The sequence below is a fragment of the Hylobates moloch genome, unplaced genomic scaffold (assembly GCF_009828535.3).
Source record: "Hylobates moloch isolate HMO894 unplaced genomic scaffold, HMol_V3 SCAFFOLD_14, whole genome shotgun sequence".
NCBI lineage: Eukaryota > Metazoa > Chordata > Mammalia > Primates > Hylobatidae > Hylobates > Hylobates moloch.
In genome coordinates this window covers 39813191-39840346 of record NW_026652289.1, presented here as the reverse complement: position 1 = coordinate 39840346, position 27156 = coordinate 39813191, and the positions used below count along the sequence as shown (strand labels likewise).

Genomic DNA, 27156 nt, shown 5'->3' with positions numbered 1-27156 from the left:
AGAGCAGATTCAAAGCTTCCATGTCACACTCATTCCAGACATACACTAATTAAGTAGAATTGAGGGCAGATTCGTCCTGTATTTAGAATTTTTCATTTCCTTTTTGTTTTTGGACAAATGGATAGAGTTGAACAAGTTAAATGTTTCAGTGAGCCCACTGTACCTACCACATAAAAGGCAGTGTGTTAGGTTCAAGGCATTCACTGATTTTTCTTTTCTTTTTTTTGAGACAGGGTCTTGCTCTGTCACTATCACTCAAGCTGCAGAGCAGAGGCGTGATCATGGCTCACTGCAGCCATGGCCTCCCAGGCTCAAGTGATCCCACCTCAGCCTCCAGAGTAGCTGGGACCACAGACCTGCATCACCATGCCCAGCTAATTTTTGTATTTTTTGTAGAGACAAGGTTTCACCATGTTGCCCAGGCTGATCTCAAACTCCTGGGCTCAAGCAGTCCTTCTGCTTCAACCTCCCAGAGTGCTGGGATTACAGCACCTGGCCGATTTTTCACTAAAAGAACATAATCTCTAACAATGTCTATTTTCAAATATGTTTAACATCACAGAATGTTAAGAGCTGGAAGAAGGAAATGAAGATAAGATGTGGACCCTGTCCTTAAAGAGTTTAGCATCAAGTAAGAAAGATTAAACATGTACAGAATTAACTATAATAAAAGGAAGTCTGTGATAAATACCATGACCCAAGTACAAAGTGCTATGTTATTTCAGAGAAGGGTGGCCTTAAAACTAACTGGCAATTGGAGGAAAAGGCATCCAGGCAGAGGGAATGGCAAATTACCTAGCAACTCATTCATTATTCTTCATGCTCTACTAATTCATCTTCTTTTTTTTTTTTTTTTGAGACAGAGTCTCGCTCTGTTGCCCAGGCTGGAGTGCAGTGGTACGATCTCAGCTCACTGCAACCTCTGCCTCCTGGGTTCAAGCAATTCTCCTGCCTCAGCCTCCTGAGTAACTAGGATTACAGGCATGTGCCACCACGCCTGGCTAATTTCTCTATTTTTAGTAGAGATGGGGTTTCACTATGTTGGCCAGGCTGATCTTGAACTCCTGACCTTGTGATCTGCCCAACTCGGCCTCCCAAAGTGCTGGGATTACAGGAATGAGCCACCGCGCCCAACTCATCTTCTTTTTTAATTAATAAAAGGATCACTCACTCACTGGCTTCATGTTTTATGCTCTTTGAATATATATAGTTGACTGCAGTAAAGTGTACTCACTATATATTATTACTTCCTTTTTAAAAAAACCAATTCCTATTTGAGTCAGGGTTCTCTGTGAAATCTTTTTTTTTTTTAATGTTCTAGCAGGACTTTTTCTTTCTAACCCAGTGTTTCATCATCCTTTGGCTACTACCTGTTTGCACTGCTCATCCCAAATGCCAAGCACAGTGCTAAGTACAGAAAAAGATCCAGACCTTGTCCTTTTGAATTTCATCCTTCCTTGGTTGCTTATCTGCTAACAAAACATGACACAAACACATTTCCCCACATTTAGGATGTCAAAGCAGGCGGGAATACTACAGGCAGCATTGCAGAGTGTAGAGGGAGCGGGTCCACAATCAGAGTCCAGGATCTGAATCTGGCTCTATCACTTACCAGCTGTGTGACCTTAGAGAAACTGAGGCTTCCTACCAATAAACCTCAGTTTCTTCATCTGTAAAATGGGGAGAACCAGAGTTCTTAGCTGCCAGGCTTATTCTAAAGACTAAAAAAGATGATGTAGGAAATAAATGAGACACTGTATATAAAGCACTTAGCTATCTATTACGTGCCTGGTTCTTAGTAAGTACTCGGATGTTGGTTAATTTGGTAGTTAGAATCAAAGTCATCTTGACCAACCTCTTTCCCAGTGCAGGATTCTGTTCTTTGGCTCCTGCAACAGTATAGATCCTTCACTCTGGTGACAGATCCTTCGCCTCCATGAAGAGAACTCACTACTGTTTCCAAGCTGCTCAGTGGGCTGTTGAGCAGCAACAACTGTCAGGGAGTTTTTAACTGTACTGAGCTACAACAAGCATCAAATAATTTCCACCCCCGATCCTACCTGTGTCCTCTGGAGCAACAGAGAATAAGTCCCTGCCCTCTACCCTGGGATTCTATCACTCTGCCTAAGGCAACCACATAGGCAGGCAGATAAGTGAAGCACAGTTTGGCCGTAAAACAAAAAAAGAAAAAAAGTCCAAATGCCATGCCTAGATCCCATAAAACTGTTTCTAAGGAGACCATCTCCATCCCCACAGTTCCCTCTCCTTCTAAATCACTGCCCATGGAACAGCCCTGCGCCCCACACCACCTGCTCACCCTTTACATGCTGGATCAAAGACTTCCAAAGCTGTAACATCCCTAAACACAAGTTACAAAAATAGTTCAGTATCACTGGAGCGTAAAGTTCAAAGCAAGAGGTGAGGCTAGAGAGGCAGGCTGGGCATGCTCATGGAGGTCTTTGTACATAAGAAGGGGCTGCAGCTTCACCCTTTTGGCAGTGGTCCCCAACTTTAAAACAAAATTCATGAAAATTCACTTTAACACACTTCCCTCAATCACTCAGTGTCACTGAACTATCATAAGGTTTTGAGGAAGGTGGTGGAGGGGAGTGAGGCATGTCCTTCTCCTCCTTAAGAATCACTGCAGCTGGGGGTATACATCAGCAAGGGAGTTAGTAAAAAATACATTTTTAAATATATCATTAGGAAGGTGTGTAAAGGATAGTCTTAAAGCACAATATAGGAGGCAGAGAGACTAGTAGGAAAAAAGTAAAAGTAAAGACAAATTCACCATTTATTGAACTAAGCAATTATTCACTAATTCCAATCCTCAAATAATTGAATAGTGGATATTACTGTATTATATCAAATCTAAGACTTCACTGATTGTAAAACATACTATTTTATGTGCTACTAAAAAAGAAAAATGACATACCATTGATTATAAGAAAAATCTTGATTTGAGATGTTAAAATTATAAATAGTACCTAAAAAGTGAGTCTAAGAATCAGTGAAATGTGATATCATCCCTGTTTTACAACTGAAGAAAATTGAGGCACAAAGAGGTCTTTAAGAGGGTTGCATCAATTACACAGTTAGAATCTGGTAGAGTCAGAAGCCCACAAAGGCACTTCATGCAGAATCCTACTCGAGCAACACAGGGTTCCTAGTTCCTCCTGAGTGCACCCAGAGGTTATCTCCCAAGGGAGCAAAGGCAAAGTGAAAAGTGAGCCCACCCTGAAACTAGTCAGTATGCACGTCATAACCTTCAAAAGCAAGGTCTAATTAGAATCTGGTTTTAAAAAATGGGCCTTGGCTGGGTGCAGTGGCTCACGCCTGTAATCCTAGCACTTTGGGAGGCCGAGGCGGGTGGATCACTAGAGGTCAGGAATTCGAGACCAGGTTGGCCAACATGGCGAAACCCTGTCTGTACTAAAAAATACAAAAATTAGGGCCAGGCGCGGTGGCTCACGCCTGTAATCCCAGCACTTTGGGAGGCCAAAGTGGGCAGATCATGAGGTCAGAAGTTCAAGACCAGCCTGGCCAAGATGGTGCAAACCCATCTCTACTAAAAAAATACAAAAAATTAGCTGGGCATGGTGGCGTGCACCTGTAATCCAAGCTACTCGGAAGGCTGAGGCAGGAGAATTGCTTGAACCCAGGAGGCAGAGGTTGCAGTGAGCCGAGATCGCGCCACCGCACTCCAGCCTGGATGACAGAGTGAGACTCCATCTCAAAAAAAAAAAAAAAAAAATTAGCCGGGCGTGGTGGTGCACGCCTGTAGTCCCAGCTACTCAGGAGGCTGAGGCATGAGAATTGCTTAAATCCGGGAGGCAGAGGTTACAGTGAGCCAAGATTGAGCCACTGCACTCCAGCCTGGGCAACAGAGGAAGACTTCTGTCTCAAAATTAAAGAAAAAAAAAACAGGCTGGGTAAAATGGCTCATGCCTGTAATTCCAACACTTTGGGAAGCTGAGATGGGCGGATCACTTGAGCCCAGGAGTCCAAGACCAGCCTGGGCAACACGGAGAAACCTTATTTCTACAAAAAATAAAAAAATTACCCAGGCATGGCGGTGCATGCCTGTAGTCCCAGCTATTTGGAAGGCTGAAGTGGAAGTGGCTCTGAGAAGCAGAGGTTGCATTGAGCTGAGATCGTGCCATTGCACTATATGCTGGGCAACAGACCAAGACCCTGTCTCAAAAAAAAGAAAAGAAGGCCAGGCGTGGTGGCTCATGTCTGTAATCCTTGCACTTTGGGAGGCCGAGGCGGGTGATCACTTGAGGTCAGGAGTTTGAGACCAGCCTGGACAACATGGTGAAACCCTGTCTCTACTAAAAATACAAAAATTAGCTGGAAATCACTTGAACCAGGAGGCGGAGGTTGCAGTGAGCCAAGATCATGCCACTGCACTCCAGCCTGGGCAACAGAGTGAGACTCCGTCTAAAAAAAAAAAAGAAAAGAAAAAGAAACCCACAAAATTGGGACACATCTTTATTTCACATCAACTAATTAACTCTGACTGTCCTGTATTGTTTGGATAACCAACAAAGTATTACATACTGACACTATTCCAAAGGCGTTTACAATCTACTAGAAACAATTAGAATTAAAAACATGAGAGCATGAGCAAGAAGACAAGCAGTTTGGAGAACTACAATATCGAAGTTCAGAGAAAGCTTCATCAAAGGTAAAAACTGGGCTGGGGCTGGGCACGGTGGAATAGAAACGGGGTTTCACCATGTTGGTCAGGCTGGTCTTGAACTCCTGACCTCAAGTGATCCATCCACCTCGGCCTCCCAAAGTGCTGGGATTACAGGTGTGAGCCACCACGCCTAGCTTATGAGCTTCTTACAGGTAGAAAATTTGACTTTTATATCTTTGTATCTCTATACAATTATTTATTTAGCACAGTGTCTTTTTCCTAGTGAATGCTTAATAAATGGTTGTTTGGTAATCAGAGAAAAGACAAAAACACTCTCAACAGACATCAGTACTTCATCAAGGTTAGAGAGCCAAGGTAAAGACAAATGATTTGCAGAAAGCCTCTAAGGAGGGAAGTACTTGCCTCCCACATATAAAAACTATTTATTCTGTTAAGAAATTTTATTTTAAGTCATCTTAAATTCATTTGGGAAGTAAAGAAGATATAAATACCAAATAATCAGAGAAACTGAAAAGCTGCTATGTGGGATACCTTTCCTAAGATTCAACCATGTTTCCTTCTTATTAGAGCACTCTTCTATTTTTCTGTTACTAAAATTTCTAGCTTCCCTTCTACAAAGTGATAATAAATCAAATGTCAGCTTTTCCTCTAAGAAAATACATGAAAAAACCATGGTCGTCATTGGTAATATTCAACTAGTTCAGGTTCTCCTCCCTCTTGGGCACATAATAGGATCATTTCCCCATCCCTTGGGTGGGGGAGCATGTGACTTATTTTGATCACTGAAATATGAGTGTACGTGGATGTGTCACTTCAAGAGCTGGCACACACACATGCCCAGGTAGAAGCATATGTTGAGGAGATTTCCATCAGCCTGGACCTCAGAGGAACTACAGTGAGCAAAGACACCACAATAGCCACATAGCACGAGTGAAAAATAAACCTTGTTGTCGTAAGCCATTGGGATTTTGGAGTAATGCATTACCTAGCCTACCTTGATTGATACAAAAACCAAGCCTGGAAAAGGGTTCTTAGGAATCAAGAAATTCTGCTTTGCAGGGTGTGGTGGCTCACACCTGTAATCCTAGCACTTTGGGAGGCTGAGGCAGGCGGATCACCTGAGGTTGGGAGTTTGAGACCAGCCTGACCAACACAGAGAAACTCCATCTCTACTAAAAAAAAAAAAATACAAAACTAGCTGGGTGTGGTGGCGCATGCCTATAATCCCAGCTACGCAGGAGGATGAGGCAGGAGAATGCTTGAAACCAGGAGGTGGAGGTTGCAGTGAGCCGAGATCGCGTCATTGCACTCCAACCTGGGCAACAAGAGTGAAACTCCGTCTCAAAAAGAAAAAAAAAAAAGAAAGAAAGAAAGAAAGAAACTCTGCTTCTTATCTTAGAGTAGGCCAATCCTCTTCTGCAATATAAGAAATAATAGCAAGAACAGTAAAATTGAATCTCAATTCCAGCCTTTCAGGGTGCCTATAAATCAGCAACCAAAGCAAAATACAATTTGTTTTATCTGCAACATATCCAAGTAATACCATGGGTAATAAGCTTTGCTTACTGACTACAACCTTGACAAACACTAGGTTTTACTGAAAACAGCTGGATATCAAATGAATATCTCTAAAGGTCAAATTGTGCTGTTTTGTGTACACTGTTATTCTACTAACCAGTAATAAGGAATGACTAACACACCAAACTTGAAGCAGCAGGTAATCAATGAGATTGTGCACTGAGGCAGTCCAAAGTTCAAGTAAGGAAAATGAGTGTATATATGGCAGCAGATATTAAGTATAGTCTGGAACAATCTTTGCTTTTGTTTTTCTTTTCTTTTCTTTTTCTTTTTTACTTAAAGAGATGGGGTCTCACTTATTGCTCAGGCTGTTCTCAAACTCCTGGGCTCAAGCAATCCTCTCGCCTCAGCCGCCCAGAGTGCTGGGGATTACAGTCGTGAGCCTCCACAACCAGCCCAGTGTTCTTTCTTTTCTCTTTTCTTTTCTTTCTTTTCTCTTTCTTTCTTACCTTCTTTCCTTCCTTCTTTCTTTCCCTCCTTCCTTCCTTTTCTCTTTTCTTTTTTTCTCTTTCCTTTCCTTTGTTTCCTTTCTTTCCCTTTTCTTTCTCTTTCTTTCTTTCCTTTCTTCCTTTCTTTCCTTCCTTCCTTTCCTTCCTTCTTTCCTTTCATTCCTTCCTTCCTTTCCTTTCTTTTTTTTTTTTGAGATGGAGTCCTGCTCTGTCACCCAGGCTGGTGTGCAGTGGCGCGAACTCGGCTCACTGCAACCTCCACTTCCCAGGTTCAAGCCATTCTCCTGCCTCACAAGTAGCTGGGATTAAAGGTGCACGCCGCCACATCTGGGTAATTTTTGTATTTTTAGTAGAGATGGAGTTTCACCATGTTGGCCAGGCTGGTCTCGAACTCCTGACCTCAGGTGATCTTGACCTCCCAAAGTGCTAGGATTACAGGCGTGAGTCACCACGCCCGGTCCTTCTTTCTTTTTTTTCTAAACAAATTACAGGGATTTTAGAAATTTAAGAAATCATTACTGCTGATCTCTTTTTTTTTGTTTGTTTGAGATGGAGTCTCGCTCTGTCACTCAGGCTGGAGTGCAGTGGCGCAATCTCGGCTCACTGCAAGCTCCGCCTCCCAGGTTCATGCCATTCTTCTGCCTCAGCCTCCAGAATAGCTGGGACTACAGGCACCTGCCACCACGCCCAGCTAATTTTTTGTATTTTTTAGTAGAGACGGGGTTTCCCCATGTTAGCCAGGTTGGTCTCGATCTCCTGACCTCGTGATCTGTCCACCTTGGCCTCCCAAAGTGCTGGGATTACAGGCATGAGCCATCATGACCAGCCGATCTCTGTCTTTATGTTACCCTGAGGGAATAAGATTTTGGCCTCTGAAAAAAATATTCTACAGCCAACACTAAGAATTGAAGATAATATATGGAAAGCACAGTAGTCCCCCCTTACCTGCCTAGGATATGTCCTAAGACCCCCAGTGGATGCGATATTTTTTCCTATACACACATACCTAAGATAAAGTCTAATTAGTAAATTAGGTACAGTAAGAGATTAACAACGATAATAATAAAAACAATTATGACAATATGCCAGCATCATTACTCTTGCACTTTGGGGCCATTATGAAGTAAACTGAAGGTTACCTGAACACAAGCACTGCGACACCGTGACAGTCAAGATGGCTACTAAGTAAGCAATGGGCAGCTAGTGTACATAGCGTGGATACAATGGATGAGGGGATGATTCCCATCCTGGAGCAGGACAGAGCAACATTTCATCATGCTGCTCAGAATGGCATGCAATTTAAAACGTATTATTTCTAGAATTTTCCATTTAATATTTTTGGACCATGGTTGACTGTGCATAACTGGAACTACAGAAAGTGAAACTGCACATAAAACTGTCTGTATTAACCATGCTTTAACTCTGCCCTACAACTGGCCTTTCTGTATGTAAGACAATAAATTTCCTTATTACTTAAGCCAAAAAAAAAAATTCTGCCACAAAATTCTTACCTATCAAGCATCAGTAAAGAAGGGCTTTATAGATGCAATGGAACACAAGGCTGGTCTCAGCTCTCTTCTCTCTTAGGCACATCCAGATAGAGAAATAGAGGCAGCCAGGGATAGTCAGGTATGTTAACTCATACCTTTTACAAGAACTAAAACTCAAACAGAATATCTTATTCTTCTAGACCAAATAGCTCCTCTTTCATCATCAAAAACACAAACTGTATGTCCCTCACTTGTCCCTCTATTTCTGGAGACCTGCAGTCAGGACACCTGCTTCAACGTCAGAGGGTGTGGCAGGTATTCATGAGCTTTGTTATCACAAGCTCTGTTCACAGAAGGGACATCTGGCAAACAAAACCCAATATTACTGTTTATGATACTTTCATCTTAGTGCTCACGAGTTAATTTTGAACCCTCAGCATTTTTCCATTTCAGCAGCCTATGCTTAGCAGAGATTTAAAATTCCATACTATGAGGTTTTCTTGGGTTCAGCACCATTCAGAAGCATATGTTTCAATTCTCTTGAGAGGGTCCACTGCAAATTGAAATCTATTTTAAAAAAAAATAAAGCGCTGGATAAATTCCCTTGACATAGCCATCGAATTGTGACTCTGATGACCAAATCTTGAAAGCCCAATTGAATTCTAAATCCAGCTTTGCTATTAGATACTGGTAGATCAGAATGTTAGGTCACCCACAGTTTTCTTTGAACAAAATTCAATTTACCATAATTAACACCAACACCCAGCTCAGTCATGATGTTGAGCTATGTTTAAGAATTTCTGAAAGCAAAAGGGAACCAAGTGCCCTAGGCTCTAAATGGCACAGCCAGGAGGGCTGATGGCTACCACAGAGACTATGAAATCAGACCCTACTCCAGCCTCCGACAGTTTAAATCATGAGCAACCTTATGAGACTAGAGTCCTGGGAACTCTTTAGTGACACTCACCTGAAGACTACCCCAGTCAGTAAAAGGTACCACACTAGATTCAGTGAGGAATTCAAAGATAAGGCAGTCTAATCAAGCAGGGAAAACATAGGAAGGTATATAAATTAAGGTCACAGAAGGATAAAAATAATACTATACCTGGTTCAAAGAGATCACAATAGGCTAAACCATGAGGGCAAGCTTTAGGGTGGTAGGATTTGAGCTGCACTTGAATGACAGGCAGTATTTAGTACATGAAAAGACAATTCAGGCAGAGAGTTGAGGCAGGAATTACAAAATAAGTACGAGTGGTCTACTGTGGCTGGAGCAGAAAGTGTCTGGCAAGTAGTTATGGAAGTAAAGCCAAGATAGGATGGGGACAAATTGTGGAGAGCCTTGAATGGGTCTGCCCAAGGAGTCAAGGCTAGTCTAAGAAGTACATTAGAAAAACTAATTTCAGTATGTGGGATCAACAAGAAGGAAGAGAGAATAAGGTTAGAAAACCTGCCAGAAACAATCAAGAGACATGATAACTAAAGACAATGTTTGACTCATAACTGAAACTGGGATTTAAAAAAAGATCTAAAGGACATTTCTGGGACAATTGGGAAACTTAAATATGAACTATATATTGGAAAACAATATTTATTAATGTTAAATTTCCCAACTATGTTAATTGTGTTGTGCATCATTAGAGAATTACATACAATGTATTATGCAAGAATATCCTTGTTCTTAGGAGATATTTATTGACATATTTAGGGATGAAAAGTTATGATGTCTGCAACTAATTCTCAAAATAGTTCAGGAAAAAAGGTATATACGTATATAGAGATAAAAGCAAGTATGCCAAATGTTAATAGTTGGTGAATCTAAGAACAAGATATAAAGACGGACATTACAGAAAAAAGCCACAGATTTAGTGACTGACTGGATCTTGGGAGTGAGGAAGAGGGAGAAAAGGTTTTGAATGTAGATGACAGAGGATGGTAGTAACACTCCTGGAAAAGGGAAGCTGCAGGGAGAAATGGTTTTCAGAAGACATATGCTGAAGCTGGCTCTGGATAAGTGGCAAGAAGAAATTTAGATGTGAGAATGACATTAAGGAGAAACGCCTTCAGGCTGTTGGAAATACAGGAATAGGACTCAAGCCATACATCAAGACTAGAATTACCAATTTGGGAATTACCTACATAGATAATAGTTTGAGCATGAAAAATGTTTTTTTTAATACCCAAGTTTTGCTTCAAGACCTAGAACACGAAAAATGGATGAGATTTATGCTAGAAATATGAGAGGAAGAAGAGAGAGGTGAGAGATGACTGACAACATAACTTCTTGATAGAGTGGGAAAAGAATAGGAAAAAAATCAGGAGGGTTCTATATGACAGAAAGAAAGGTGGAAAAAGATTAAGAGAGTGCTCCACTGAAGGGTTAACAGTATCAGATACCTCAGAAACAATAAAGAAGGTGATGACTAGGAAACGGCCACAGGATTTGAAAATTGGGAAATCATCAGTGAATTTTGGGTAGGAGTGCAAACCAGGCTATGGGACTCTAGAAAGAGAACAGAGGAAGTAGAATTAAAGACTGGGCGTAAATCACCCACTAATTCAAGTTCACCTTGCATGAGAACAATGGAAATGGAACTACAGTTAGGGAGGCAGTAGAGCCATGGGAAGGGCTGTATTCGCTCCGAGACCAGGGCATTCTGTGTAGACACAGAAGAACAAACACTAAGGACACCTTAGAGACCAGCACAAGAAGTGACATTATGGTGTGTGTCAGGGAAAGACAGAAAGAGAACTTGGCTCTAGAAATGGAATGAAATGAACCCTCCTTTAACACAAGAAGAAAAGGAGAGAGAGGAGGTGAAAAAGAGAGAAGCAGCGATAAAAAGAGTATACGAAAACAACTTAGGAGGTTAAACAAGAAATCACAAGATTAGGAATAAACAACTTGTCAGAGCCGAGGAATTCAGTCGTATCTGGTCTTTACACAAGCCTACTACTCCGGCCGCATCTGCTTAAGGTGATGGGGCATCTATCCATGACTATCTAATGAAGATCTTAAAGACCTAGGAACTGATGAGAGTTTCTGACCTCAAGGTGAAGAGATTCTTTAGTTAAAAAGAACAGAGTTCAAGGTGATGTTCCTATTGTCTTAGGACAAGGCTTTTGCCTGTCTTAGTAAAAAGATCACCTTTTATTATCAACAGAAGAAGCTATACTTGAATTAGCAACTGCTCTCTATGAGGGCAAAGATAAGCTTGAAACCCTATGAAAAGGAAGCCACCTATTGGAAGCCTCAGACATTCTAAAGCTGAATAGGGTAGGATTCTGATTCCTTGCATCACTCGTTTTCAAAAATCTCAGGAGACATGAACAGTTATTTCCTAATACCGCATGAACAACAAAAATACACAGTTTCATAAATTGTAAAAGAAATTTGCAGTGGCAGCAAAATACTTTATGGAACTTATCTGAAGATAAGACATATGACGAAGAACATTTTTATGGCCTTTTATTTGCTTCTAAAAGCCACGTCCAATAAAACGGCTGGAACTGGAATTACTTTACTGCTTTAGCAGGCATCCTTACAGATGTTTACAAAGCAGTATTAGAATGATGATGCAAAAAAATCATGATTACCTCAGGAACTGGAAAAAAAGCTTTTGATAAATTTTAACATCCTTTTATGATTAAAAATCCTTAGTAGGAAGAGAAAGGAAGAAACATCCTTAACCTGATAATCTTTACCAAAAAAACCTATAGCAAATACTCTACTTCATGGTGACAGGATGAAAGCTTCCCTTTGAAACCAGGAATCAGAGCAGATGCCCACTGTCACTACTTCTATTCAATACAACTTCTACCAACACATTCTTTTTTTTTTTTTTGAGACGGAGTCTCGCTCTGTCACCCAGGTTGGAGTGCAGTGGTGTGATCTCAGCTGCCGGGTTCAAGTGATTCTCCTGCCTCAGCCTCTCAAGTAGCTGGGACTATAGGCACATCACCACGCCCAGCTAATTTTTGTATTTTCAGTAGAGACAAGGTTTCAGCATGTTGTCCAGGCTGTTCTCAAACTCCTGACCTAAGTTGATCCGCTCGCCTCGGCCTCCCAAAGTGCTGGGATTATAGGCATTAGCCACTGTGCCCGGCCCTTACAAATACATTTTTAAAACACAGGCAGACAACCTCACAGAAGAAAGAACACCCTGAATAAACATTTCACTAGAGAGGACCTCCTAATAGCCAATAAACAAGAAAAGATGCTCATCTTCATGAGAAATGCAATTAGAATGACAATGAAATGCCAGTACATACCTACTAGCTCGATAAAAATTAAGTTCTATATCCGTCAGTCAGGACAGGCTTGGTTAAGCCACAGTAACAATTTTAACATTTCATGGCTTAAAGTAACGAGTTTATTTCTCTCATACTATGCACACATCCACTGTGGGTCCACTTGGCGGCACTGCTCTACCTCATCCTCAGTTAGGAACCCAGGCCCTGGGAGGCTGTGTGTCCATGCTTCCAAAAATAGAATATATATATATATTCCATTATTATATATATATATATTCCATTATTATATATATATTCCATTATTATATATATATTCCATTATTATATATATATGTATATATATATATATATATTCCATTATTATATATATTAGCACTGGCGCCTAAGTTTTGCCTAGAAGTGACACATGGCACTTCCACTCACACTTCGTTGGCTAAAGCAAGTCACATGGCTACACCTAACTTCAGGAAGGCATATTAGTATAATTTTACCATGTGTCCTGAAGGGGAAAGAACTGTAAATATTTAGTTAACAGTTCTAATGATTACCACACTGAGAATATAAACCTTTGGTGAGCATACAGAGCACGGGGAACACTCACCCCCCATTGGTAGAAGTATAAATGGATACAATCACTCTGGAAAGTTTGGCATTATCTAACAAAGTGGCAGATACTATGGCCTACAGTCCAGAGGCCTTGAGCCTCAGACTTCTTTTGCCAGTGCTGCAGGCCTGCTGGTGCTTTTGTGCTTCCCCTGTTTCTTCCTTCTAGAGGCCTCACCTATGACCAAGGAATTGCACTGTTAAGAGAAATAGATGTTTCAAGAAAATGTGCAAAAATGTACAATAGCATCCATTTTCAAGAATATTCATGATAACATATTTCATAAAAGCTCCAAACTCAAAACAATCTAATTCCATCAGTCATAGAATGGATAAATTCATATAATGAAATCCTATGCAGCAATGAAATTAAACTACCTAAGGCTACATGTAACAAAATGGGTGATTCTTACAAATAACACAGAGCAAAGAAGGTAAAACACAAAACAACAAATGTTGACTTACAAAGTTACCTTGGAGGCTGGGCGCGGTGGCTCACTCATGCCTGTAATTCCAGCACTTTGGGAGACTAAAGTGGGTGGATCACCTGAGGTCAGGAGTTGGAGACCAGCCTGACAGATATGGTGAAACCCTGTCTCTACTAAAAATACAAAAATTAGCCGGGCATGGTGGCAGGCACCTGTAGTCCCAGCTACTCAGGAGGCTGAGACAGGAAAATCACTTGAACACAGGAGGCAGAGGTTGCAGTGAGCCGAGATCACACAACTGCACTCCAGCCTGGGCAACACAGTGAGACTCCGTCTCAAAAAAAAAAAAAGTCACCATGGAGGTATACTCCAGGTTGCCTAGACAATGAACTAGCTTAGACTAGGGGGTTGGGAGGCTACCCCTTCTCCCAGTGAGAGGGGCTGCACCCAAGCACAACTTCCCACAGGACCTGCAGCTGTCTTCTCCAGGTGTGTATTATCCCACAGGTCCCTAAGTTTCCAGGTGTTGGGCAGCTGGCATTCCCAGACAACTTCCTTTTTTTTTTTTGAGATGGAGTTTTGCTCTTGTTGCCCAGGCTGAAGTGCAATGGCATGATCTCGGCTCCCTGCAACCTCTGCCTCCTGGGTTCAAGTGATTCTCCTGTCTCAGCCTCCTGAGTAGCTGGAATTATAGGCATGTGCCACCACGCCCGGCTAATTTTGCATTTTTAGTAGAGATGGGGTTTCTCCATGTTGGTCAGGCTGGTCTCGAACTCCCGACCTCAGGCCTCCCAAAGTGCTGCGATTACAGGAGTCAGCCACTGCGCCCGGCCCCCAGACAACACCTATAAGCAGCTGGCACACAAATACAGATTTTGTGGTGTCTAAGCATTCTGCCTATCTCTCCACTAGCAAAGCTGCTCTCTTAGGTGCCTGATAAAAAAGACAGCATTGGAGGAGGGGGGTGATGGGAGTCATTCCAGCAGAGACACCTCAATACACCTCTCCATGGGCTCTTCTCTTGCTTTGAAAACTCCCCCTTTCCTAGTAAAATCTATCCCTGAATCCCTGAATCTACACCTGAGATGTTAAGAAATTCATCTGCAGCCTGGTGAGCAACAGGTAGCATCTTCAAAGAACCCACTTTGCACACCAGGTGGTAACTTTGAAAGTAACACCTTGTATTTAACAATTTGGTTTTTTTTTTTTTTTTGAGACACAGTCTTGCTCAGTCGCCCAGGCTGGAGTGCAGTGGCGCGACCTCAGTTCACTGCAACCTCCGCTTCCCGGGTTCAAGCGATTCTCCTGAATAGCTGGGATTACAGGCGTGCACCATTATGCCTGGCTAATTTTTGTACTTTTAGTAGAGACAAGGTTTTGCCATGTTGGCCAGGCTGGTCTTAAACTCCTGACCTGAAGTGATCTGCCCGCCTCAGCCTCCCAAAGTGCTGGGATTACAGGTGTGAGCCACGATGCCCGGCCTGTATTTAACGATATTATTTTAAAATCATAACAGTAAGGCCTATAGAAGGCACCTCTCCATTCCCCCTATATTTTCAAGTCTCTTTAATACTTGAAAGGGACTCTAGTCCCTCTAGTACAAAAGGGAACTAGATTTGAGCTATGGCTCTCCTTGACAGAAGTTGCAAAATAGCAGATCTTTAACATATGAAAACTACAAAACAACTCTAAGTGCTTGCAAAGAAAGGGTGCTAAGAGACCGCTGAGGTTTCCAAAAAGTATACAACCCTTTCATATGAAAGGGAGGGTGACCCAAAAGCATCAGTAAATACTGGAAGCCCCGTGAGGTTGTCAGGGAGTCCAAAGTTAAGTATCTAAAGGAAAAGGGTTCCATGATGTTCCTGCACTAGGATGCTGATACAGTCACAGAGCCATGTCAGATGGTGAGAGACAAAACTTTACTCCATTCTAATGTCATCCAAACTCAAGAATGCATTCACTACATTAGCCTGTAAAGTGGGGATCTGCTAACCTCAACAGAGTCAACTAAGACTGAAGACCCTACTGAAAAACAAAAAGAAGTCCTTTAGACAGCAATGCTAGCAATAATGGATCTAAAAACTCTTACTTCATCATGATGAAAAGGCTAATAAAGGATCATGGCTTAGCAATGAGCAGCAGTCTCCTAAAAAATCATCTCTCTCCAAGGGCCAGGGATCATAATGACAATAATCAGTTGAAGAAAAACCAGGACCAAGCAAACCAAAGACGCACCAGTAAACTGCACAGGGGTCAGCATGTGATAAATTGAATAAAATAAACATGGCAATTCCTATCCCCTTGCCGGCTATCGCCCAAGTTTAATTTGGCATATGAGGACATAGGCCATGTCACAGTTATGCTAGCAAAACAAATCTGAGAACACCTACCAGGGGCCATTTTAATTCTGCCTCTGATAGTCTGCCTTCCTACAGAATATCACCTGACCTTGAATTACATTACAGATCTCTTAGTCACTAGATTACTCTTTAGGAAAGATATAAATTTTATTATCTAAGTCAAAGCCCCTGCGTCATGATTATTCCAAAGTTTCATTGTCACTGGCCTATGACTAGGAAACTAATTTTATAATCAACATAAAACAATTTATCTCACCTTTTGGCCAAGTAGCCAGTGACATCATTCTCCTATATCAAGAAGTCAGTCTGTGAACAGATGAACCATGATATAGGCCTAGTAATAATCTTATGCATGTTAAAACTGCTAGTAGATCTTAGCAAAAACAAAACAAAACCCAAACTATTAAACCTATTAAATAAAACAGGTTCTAGGACTATCTTAAGAGTAAAAAAAACAAGAAACAATATGAAGATGTAGAGGTGGCTAGAGATGCCCAAGGCTCTTGGTTTTCTAGTAACCCTAGTTTGGAAGAGAATTGCAAGAGAATGTACCTTATCCATATGGAAGATCAAATCCAGTTCACACACATTTTCGAAACACTTATCCAGAGTTTCCACAAAAACCTAGAAAACAAGGAGAAATAGATAAAGAAGAGAAATAGGAACATATTCACAGCTTTATCAGCGTCACATCTGAAAGTAAAAGGGGCTGTCACAATACTATTTACTTTATGATACATCTCAAAAAAAAAAAAAAAAACACACACCTACCTTTTGTCTCTAGCATTAGCTGATCACCCTACTTATCTCGATTTAGAGGGAATAATCTAGGACAGGAAAACCTTGTTTTCAGCATAGCAACACAAACAGCAGACATATGTGGCTCTTTCTCCCTTTATAAGATGCTAATTTATGGTGGGGCATGGTGGCTCATACTTACAATCTCAGCACTTTGAGAGGCCAAGGCAGGCGGATCACTTGAGACCAAGAGTTCTAGACCAGCCTGGCTAACAAGATGAAAACCCATCTCTACTAAAAATACAAAAATCATCTGGGTGTGGTGGCATGAGCCTGTTGTAGTCCCAGCTACTTGGGAGGCTGAGGCACGAGAATAGCTTGAACGAGAATCGCTTGAGGTGGAAGTTGCAGTAAGCAGAGATCGTACCACTGCACTCCAGCCTGAGCGACAGAGTGACAGTCTCTCAAAAAAAAAAAAAAAAGACAAAAGTTACATAAAAGAATAACAAATTAAAAAAACCAACTACTTACAATACTATGTCCTCAATGAATACATGTACAAAAAATTTTTCATTATTACAGGGTTAACATAGTTGTGTTTTAATTTCAGCTAACATTAACTTCAAAACATCTTCCTTTTTAAATTTTTTTGGTCAGTTATTTAGCCTACAAAACACCTTCCTATGAATAAATTTAACTGACGTGTTTACAACTTAAAATTTTTTTTAAAAACCATGAGCTTACTTCTCTATAGAACCTTTTAACTTTTAATAAAACATAACAGAAAAGTGTACAAACGACAAGGGCACAGTTTAATGAATTTTCAGAATGAATACACCATGTAACTACAACCCCTGTCCATAACTGTTTAATTTCTCTCAGACAATGACCTCATTTAAACAATCTCATTGTCAGCAGTGTCATGAATTGTTCAGCACTGCGTGAAAATGGGTCTTACTTGAGGCCAGCAAGTGACGGAGACCAGGCACACCATTCCACTGTAGCACAAGATGGGTGCTTGTAGGCAAACCACCCTGCAGCAGCTGCTGGGGAGACAGACCCACTTGCCATGAGGAACCAATGCACACTATTGGAGCTGATCCTGCTCTGTCTCTTCTCTACGTAAGTAAAGCTTTATCCAGTGTTTGCACTTTTTCCTTGCCGACTCTGATACCAAGATGCAACGGGCAAAAGCATTTAGATTCCTTTCTTGAGACTGGTACACTGTATTCTGCCAGATACCAACCACTTTGGAAAACTATTTGACATTATGTATGCATGCTCTATGGTCTAGTAATTCTACTCCCAGATAACATATCTAACAGATATACACATGTATGCCAAAAACCACATATAATAATTTCGTATTAGTGCTATTCATAAATCTTTACATTTTTAACAGTGCCAGAATATTTCACTATAAGGACACATGGTTAAATGGGTCTATTTCTCAATCACTATGCTGGGTACTTGGTAAGCCCTTATAATCCTGCAGTTCAAGTCCTTCAGTTCTGGGAAATGTTATCGAATTATTTTGTTAAGAATTCCCTCCTTTCCACATTCCTAATCAATCTTTTCGGAGCTGCTTATATTCAAGTATTGGACCTCTGTCTTCTTCTTTTTTTTTTTTTTTTTTTGAGACAAAGTCTCGCTCTGTCATCCAGGCTGGAGTGCAGTGCCATGATCTTGGCTCACTGCAGCCTCTGCCTCCTGGGTTCAAGCAATTCTCCTGCCTCAGCCTCCCGAGTAGCTGGGATTACAGGTGTGCACCACCACGCCTGGCTAATTTTTGTATTTTTATTAGAGACGAGGTTTCACCATGTTGGCCAGGCTGATCTCAAACTCATGACCTCAAGTGATCCCCCTGTCTCAGCCTACCAAAGTGTTGGGGTTACAGGCGTGAGTCACTGTGCCCGGTTTCTGTCTTATTTTCTTATCTTTTCTCTCCCATTTTCCATCTCTGCCCATTCTGAGACAATTGCTTAACTTGATTTTCTAATACTTCAGTTGAAGTGGGTTTTTGTTTGTTTCCATTTCCTCTCATTATTTCTAAGAGACCATTTTGTTCATTTTGTGTGAGCAACAAGGTTGTGAGTGTTTTTGTTTAGCACCCATTTATGTTTGTCTTATTTTATTTCTCCGTGGCTTTTTTTTTTTTTTGAGACAAGGTCTCACTCTGTCACCCAGGCTGGAGTGCTGTGGTGTGATCTCAGAACACTGCAGCCTCAGCCTCCTGGGTTCAGGTGATTCTCCTGCCTCAGCCTCCTGAGTAGCTGCAGGTATGTGCCACCATGCCTGGCTAATTTTTGTATTTTTAGTAGAGACACGGTTTCACCATGTTGACCACGTTGGTCTCAAATTCCTGGCCTCAAGTGATCCACCCACCTTGGCCTCCCAAAGTGCTGGGATTACAGGTGTGAGCCACTGCGCCCCGCCTTGAGCTCTTTCTATTATGCTGATTCTCAGTGTCCAATCCGACTCAGGTTTTAAGAAAGTATTCAAAAATTATCTCCGAGATGCATCTGTTTTAGATGGGTTCATCTTTATTTATACTTTTATGTATAAGTGAATATGATGTATGAAATTTTTAATTATCCTACAAAACTATATACTCAAAATTTCAATTTATTTGTTCCAAGATATATTTAGCTTTTAAACTTTTATCTTAAGAAAACAAATTTTGTTGTAAGCATTTATTTATTTATTTATTTATTATTTTTTTTTTTTAGATGGAGTCTCGCCCTGTCACCCAGGTTGGAGTGCAGTGGTGCGATCTCGGCTCACTGCAACCTCTGCCTCCCAGGTTCAAGCAAGTCTCCTGCCCCAGCCTCCCGAGTAGCTGGGATTACTGGCACGTGCCACTATGCCTGGCTAATTTTTGTATTTTTAGTACAGACCGGGTTTCACCACATTGATCAGGCTGGTCTTGAACTCTTGATCCATCCGCCTCGGCCTCCCAAAGTGCTGGGATTATAGGCATGAGCCACCGCACCCGGCCTATTTATTTTTAATTTATTACTTTTTTGAGATGGAGTCTCGCTCTGTTGCCCAGGCTGGTGTGCAGGGGCATGATCTCGGCTCACTGCAACCTCCACATCCCAGGTTCAAATGATTCTCCTGCTTCAGCCACCGGAGTAGCTGGGACTACAGGTGCACATCACCATGCCTGGATAATTTTTGTATTTTTAGTAGAGATGGGTTTTCACCATATTGGCCAGGTTGGTCTCAAAATCCTGACCTCAAGTGATCCGCCCGCCTTGGCCTCCCAAAGTGCTGGGATTATAGGCATGAGCCTATAAGCCCATAGGTGGAAAAGAAAATTCTATAGCTGTAAAATGTAAACGTCTGGCCTGTTGTAAGCATTTAAAGTTTACAATTTTATAGCTATAGAATTTTCTTTTCCACAATTGTTGTTACTTAAGTTTTCAATGTAGCATCTATTTGAGTGCTTTCTACCTATGAGCTTATTCAAGTACTTAAAAGAAGCTCATCTAGAATCTCACATATAAAATGATGAAATAATGCTAAATGAATAGTTCCCAAGCTAGGGTCCCTACACATCTCAGTTTTCATGAAGGTAATAAAGACAATCTGTAAGCAGATTGTGGGCCACCACACCTGGCCAAAAGTATAAATTTGTAAATGAAAACCCTGCAAGGGCTAGACAGAAACCAATAAATCTAAAAGTGCTGAGGGTTTCTCAGGAGCTCTCCCAGAGCACCATCTGGTGGACATCTGGCAACTTTTACTAGTATCAATAAGGAGATGGACACAAGGTTTTACAAGCTGGTTACTCAAAAATCCCGTGGAAACTCTCTAAAGCTGCTGCCATCATTAGCTGACTACACATACCTGTATGAGGTCCAAGATTCCAAGTTCACTCTCTGACGAATCCACACAAAATACAAAGTAGAGGGTAGCATAGTGCCGGTAGATCAGTTTGTAGTCAGAGCCACCAATCAAACTGCAGAAGATGGGAAACATTTAAATGCCCACGGGTTAATTAAACACATCAAAAAGAAACCTTGTGCCAAAGAATGAGAAAGGACCCACTGGAAAGGAGAAGGCCAAATGCTAGAAGCAGGCCATTCTTACTAGGTGAATGGCAACCAAGTTTGGCAGAGGTACCTAAAGCCACCTTACCTCACCTCTTCTCCTGCCTATCCTCCCAGGGATCAATCATCTAAGTGAGCAATATCAGAAGCACAATAATTGAACTGCGCCCCAAAGAGAATTGTGTCTCTCCCTGAGCAGATCATGGTGAGACCAGTTAAAGTTGCATCAAGTACCTACCTGACAATTGAGTACTGCCAGAAGACGCAATAATGAGGGCCACTCACAAGTGGGAATATGGGGAGAAAAATGAAGCTGACAGTTTACCTTCCACCCTCCAAGAAGTTACAGATGTTGTCATCCCGCTTGAGGACTAGATGGAAAGTCTCTCGAACAATCTGCTGTTGAATTTCTTCTGGCTATGGAACAAAAAGATAAGTGAATCAGTGGGCAAGCCTGAAAAACTACATCCCATCCACGGGGATGGATAAGGGAAGAAGTGTTTCTAAGCTGGGAACATCTAAACATTTAGTACTCGTTTCTAGAAATGATGAGAAAAAATAAGAGTGAATCTATGAAAAACGGGTAACAATGCTCTGACACAGGAATTAAGAGAGGGTATATTTACCTAAATATCTAAGTCACTAACCATTACTGTCCTATAGGTAAGCTGATATTTAAACAAGAAAAGGAACATTGATAAACTCTCATACAAAGTCAGAGAATAACTAGAAGGCCTTATCCTGAAATATTTTGTCTTCCCCTGGAAAACATCTATGACAATGATGTAATAAATCTCAACAGGTCTAACATTTTAAGAAGGTCAAGATGTGGGCCAGGCACAGTGGCTCACGCCTGAAATTCTAGCACTTGGGGGGGGGGGGGGGGGCGGGGGGGGGGGGGGGCGATCACAAGGTCAGGAGTTCGAGACCAGCCTGACCAATATGGTGAAACCCCATCTCTACTAAAAATACAAAAAAACAAACAAACAAACAAAAAAACAATTAGCTGGGCGTGGTGGCGCATGCCTGTAATCCCAGCTACTCGGGAGGCTGAGGCAGGAGAATTGCTTGAACCTAGGAAGTGGAGGTTACAATGAGCCGAGATCACGCCACTGCACTCCAGCCTGAGCGACAGAGTTAGACTCCATCTCAAAAAAAAAAAAAAAAAAAACGGTCAAGAAGTAATCATGTAAATGTTTTAAAAAGTTGTATTGGCAAATACAGCTGCCATCTTTTGTACTGGTAATATAGATACTACATATAAGATGCTGTGTTACTCACCAACAAAGTATTATTGAGAAAAATAGATTACAGATTAAAATTTTGAACAGAGAGTTACAAATAAAATGTATTATTCTTATTTTTAGACAGAGTCTTGTTCTGTTGCCCAGGCAGAGGTGGCACAGCTCATTGCAACCTCCACCTCCGGGTTCAAGCGATTGTCCTGCCTCAGCCTCCCCAGTGGCTGAGATTACAGGTATGTGCCACCATGCCTGGCTAATTTTTGTATTTATAGTAGAGATGGGGTTTCACCATGTTGGTCAGGCTGGTCTTGAACTCCTGACCTCAAGTGATCCACCTGCCTTGGCCTCCCAAAGTGCTGGGATTACAGGTGTGAGCCACCATGTCTGGCTTTATTTTTTCACTTACTACGTGCATAAGAAAGCTCAACTCTGATGAAATCACTTTGATAACTCACCTTTGATTTAGAATTATACATATGAGTTTCAGAAGAAGTATGGTTAAAAAGGGTTAAGAGAGGGAGAAATCAGCCATTAAGACAGAAAATAATTTAAAACTCTAGAGCATTGCTTCTCAAATCTTCATTTGCAATGAATCAGCTGTGAATGCTATTAAAATAGATTTAGATTTAGCAGGTATAGGTTAAGTCCTGAGATGCAAGTCTAGTAAACACCCAGGCAATACCATTTCTGCTGGTCTGGGGACCACACTTTGAGTAACGATGCATAAGAAAACCTTCAAATTGGACTTGCCCCAAGAGTTAGAAAATAGGTTCAAGTAATTTTAATCCCTCTCTTTCTGTAGCCCTGAATTTAGCTTTGAAATGGTTAGTTATTTAAAAGAAACAGAGAGGGGAAAAAAAAACAGGGAAAACGTAATTGTGGGGAAATTACTTTGACTCACATGGGTATGGAATGGCTCACAGTATTTACTGAATGAATGAAAACTTGCTAATCATTGGTCACTACAAATTTGAGTAAATCAATCACTATTTTCCTCATTTCCATTTAAAGAACAAAGCTCACAGATGACAGGATGCTGTAAGAGACTAACTCTATATACTGCAAAATACAAAATATGCTAAGCATCAGCACTTTTTAAAACTGACAAACACGTCTTTTGAACTAAAGCCTTTTATCTGACTCTGGGGGAAGTGAAAGCAGTGGGGAAGTGGTACGAAATGATGAGGCTACCTAATTTCTAGTTCAATAAAAAGGTAAACTACCAATTCCTTACATGCCTCAGTGATTTTAATAACCCCTCATATCTTTTTAGTACTCTGTAGTTCTCAAGGTACTTTCATCCATGAGCTCATGAGGCCTTATAAAAATCCTATGATCTCTAAAGATACACGAATGGTCAATAAGCACATGAAAAGATGCTCAACATCATTAGTCATTTTGGAAACTGAAATCAAAACCACAATGAGCTGGGTGCGGTGGCTCACGCCTGTAATCCCAGCACTTTGGGAGGCCAAGACGGGCAGATTACTTGAGGTCAGGAGTTCGAGACCAGCCTGGCCTACACAGCGAAGCCCCATCTCTACTAAAAATACAAAAACTAACCAGGCGTGGTGGCGGGCACCTGTAATCCCAGCTACTCGGGAGGCTGAGGCAGGAGAATCACTTGAACCCGGGAGGCAGAGGTGGCAGTGAGCCGAGATCACGCCACTGCAGCCTGGGAGATAGAGCGAGACTCAGTCTCGGGGGAAAAAAAAAAGCCACAATGAGATACTACTTTACACCCACTAAAATGTCTTTAATCATAAATAAATAAATAAATAAATAAATAAAGAATGGCAAGGATGTGAAGAAACTGGAATCTTTATACATTGCTGATGGAAATGTAAAATGGTGCAGCCACTTGGAAAATTAGTCAAATAGTTTGCAGTTTCTCAAAATGTTCACCATAGTTACCATATGACCCAGCAATTCTACTCTTAGGTATATAACCAAGAGAAATGAAGTCACAAGTCCACATAAAAACTTGCACAAGAATGTTCATAGCAGCATTAGTTAGAAGAGCCAAAAAGCAGGAATATCAACTTATAAACTGACAATCAAAATATGGCATATCCATATAATGGAATATTATTCAGCCATAAAAGAAACGAAGAACATCAGATACATGCTACAACATGGATGAATCTTGAAAACATTATACTACATGAAACATGGCAGACACAAAAAAACCACTTATTTATGATTCCATTTATATGCAACGGAATAGGCAAATTCCATTTGCCATTCCGGAATAGGCAAATTCCTGCCATTCTGGAACTGGCAAATTTAGAGGGAAAGAGACTCTCTGGGGCTGGGAGAGTCATGGAGAAACAGGAAATAGGGAGTGACTGCTAATGGGCAGAGGTTTCTTTTTGGGGTGATGAAAATGATCTAAAATTGATTGCGGTGATGGTTACACACCTTCTGTGAACATGCTAAAAAACACTGAATTGTTCCCTTTAAATAGGTAAACTGGGGCTGGACACAGTGGCTCATGCCTGTAATCCCAGCACTTTGGGAGGCTGAGTCCGGTGGATTGCTTGAGCCCAGGAGTTCAAGACCAGCCTGGGCAACATAGAAAGACCCCATCTCTGTAAGTAAATAACATAAAATAAATAGGTAAACAGTATAGCATGTTAGTTTTATCTCAATAACCCTGTTAGAAAAAAACTAGGGGGGAAATTTGCATACACACAAATGTAAATACAAATAGTTACGCTGAATATTCATATATATATATATATATATATTTTTTTTTTTTTTTTTTTTTTTTTTTTAGATGGAGTCTCGCTCTTTCGCCCAGGCCTGAGTGCAGTGGCGCTATCTTGGCTCACTGCAAGCTCCGCCTCCCGGGCTCACGTCATTCTCCTGCCTCAGCCTCCTGAGTAGCTGGGACTTGCAGGTGCCCGCCACCGTGCCCGGCTAATTTTTTGTATTTTTAGTAGAGACGGGGTTTCACCGTGTTAGCCAAGATGGTCTCGATCTCCTGACGTCGTGATCCGCCCGCCTCAGCCTCCCAAAGTGCTGGGATTACAGGTGTGAGCCACCACGCCCGGCCTGAATACTCATATTTTTACCTCGATGTAATCTACTTAATAAAATGTAATCTAGCTTTAAAAATCTTATGAAGGAGTAAAATTATTTTTTGATTTCTAATTGACAAAAGACAAAATAAAAGTCTGAAAAGGGTTTATTAACTTGTCAATAGACGCAAGAGTAGAAAAGGTGGAGCTGAAGCCTGAACACGTTTTCTGGCTCTTTCCCCTCTTCAGTTTCACCAGTCCCCCAATTATGTAACATTTTGAAACCCCGCCATGAAGAAATACAATCTTGGAAGACAGGAAGCAAATACTGATGTTTATGTGTTTGCAAAGGAACGTGTTGGGGAAATTCAAATTTACGTAATCATTTATTGAGCCCTTATGCGGCAGCATTTATAATTTCTCATCATTTTTCCACTTTTAAACTGATTTTCTTCAACCCTACAGAGTGAAGGGTATCTAGTCTCTGGAAACTCCCAGCCAACACTGAAGCAAAATAATTCCAAAAAAAAGAACTTTTCCAGACCCTCTGGCTATAACAAAAACTTTCAGAAACTTAGTATTTCTTCCTCATGAAACTGTGGTCAACAACCAAAAAGATGACAGAATGTGACTTCAATCATTCAAGTTCTCATCGAGGCACACTCCCCACTATCGCTTCTATCTCGTTCCCAGAGACCCAAGGGAAAATGTCACAAAACGGCACAGAAATGCCAGGATCAAGAAAAGGGTCAGAGAGAGCGGAGGCACTAGGGCGGGAGACAGAAGGCCTGGCACCGGCCTGCGCCTAGGTTAAGTGCTTAAGTAGGGTGAGGGTCATGCTCGGCGCAGGAGCCCCAGGTGACCAAGGAGCGGTGCCCCCGGGCGCCGAGAGGCCAAAGAGGAAGGAAGAGATAGTGGGCGCCCTGAAGGGGCGTGGTGAAGCCGGGCTGCACTCACGAAACGCTGGTAGAAGCGGACTAGCCGCGGCTTCCCATGGTTGTTGAAAACCAGAATCGCCTGAATCATCTTTGCCAGCCACGGTTCTCTCAGCACCGGCTACTCCCAGAAAGCGCCTCCTTCCGCCACAAGACGGCCACTTCCGGTTGGTGCGCTGCTGAGAGCGGCACTCGGAAACTTGGCCCCGGCGCTCAGGAGCCCTAGCACCCAAGGGTCCGGCCTCTTTGACGCCCTGGAGAGGGCTTCGGGGTCCCCTGCGGAGGGCAGGTGCGGATGCCGAGGAGCGTGGTCACCTCGGCCAGCGTCGGTTGGCCGGTCAGGATGCGAATCCGGATCTGTGTCCCTCGCCCAGACCGACGGCTGGCCCCAGAAGCCGAAACTTGACGAACAGCCGGGTTGCCAAAACGGAGAGGCGGCGGAAGCTTGTCTTTCTCACCGTCCGCTCCAAATCTTGCACTCCCGCCATCCTCTTAGCGCTCGCAGAACGTTCCGCGGAGTGGAGACCTTGGTCATTCGGCCGTTCCTCGGTTAAGGAACATTTCGTTCATTTTTATTTTTCAGTATTACAATGCTGCAGTGAATTACGTAGCTGTCTCTCCGTGCAGATGGGCTGTTCCTCCATGGTAGACGGTGAATGGTGGAATTAAGGAATTTTTAGTGCATTTCCATTTAAAATCCCAAATCGATCAAGTTCTTATTTTTGTTTGTTCTTTTAATGACCCAGTGTGGGTGAAGTGGAACACGTCCGTATACTGCAGATGGAGCAGCGGATACAGCTGCAAATCGATCCAGAGGACTGTTTGGCAATATGGATCAGAAGTCTTAAAAATATGTAACAGTCCGGGCGCGGTGGCTCACGCCTGTAATCCCCGCACTTTGGGAGGCCGAGGCGGGTGGCTCACTTGAGGTCAGGAGTTCGAGACCAGCCTGGCCAACATGGTGAAACCCCGCCTCTACTAAAATTACAAAAATTAGCCGGGTGTGGTGGCGCGCGCCTGTAGTCCCAGATACTTGGAGACTGAGGCAGGAGAATGGCTTGAACCCAGGAGGCGGAGGTTGCAGTGAGCTGAGATAGCACCACTGCACTCCAGCCTGGGTGACAGATATATAACATAGATATATATAACATTAGACTTAGCGTTTCCAGCTCTATTGTGGATGTGTGAAAAGATGTAGCCTCAGGAACATACATTTCTGCTAGAGTATCTTCAGAACAGTAAAAAAAAAGAAGAAGAAAAAAATATGTATCTCAGCAGTGTTATTACAGGGGAAATGGGAAGAAAATTATTACAAAAATGAGAAATTGGTTAA

At 41.9% G+C, this 27156-nt stretch overlaps 1 protein-coding gene across 1 annotated transcript in view; it reads right to left on the bottom strand.

Moving 5' to 3' along the window:
• Positions 1–26071, bottom strand: part of AP3S2 (adaptor related protein complex 3 subunit sigma 2) — a 46363-nt gene extending 20292 nt beyond the window's left edge. Inside the window, exons 1-4 of the mRNA XM_032175639.2 lie at positions 25846–26071; positions 20947–21038; positions 20419–20530; positions 16381–16452 (exon numbers count right to left, since the gene is read on the bottom strand). Coding sequence (XP_032031530.1) covers positions 16381–16452; positions 20419–20530; positions 20947–21038; positions 25846–25914 — 345 coding nt within the window. The 5' untranslated portion in view covers positions 25915–26071. The remainder of the gene's footprint in view (positions 1–16380; positions 16453–20418; positions 20531–20946; positions 21039–25845) is intronic.
• Positions 26072–27156: the final 1085 nt, after the last annotated feature.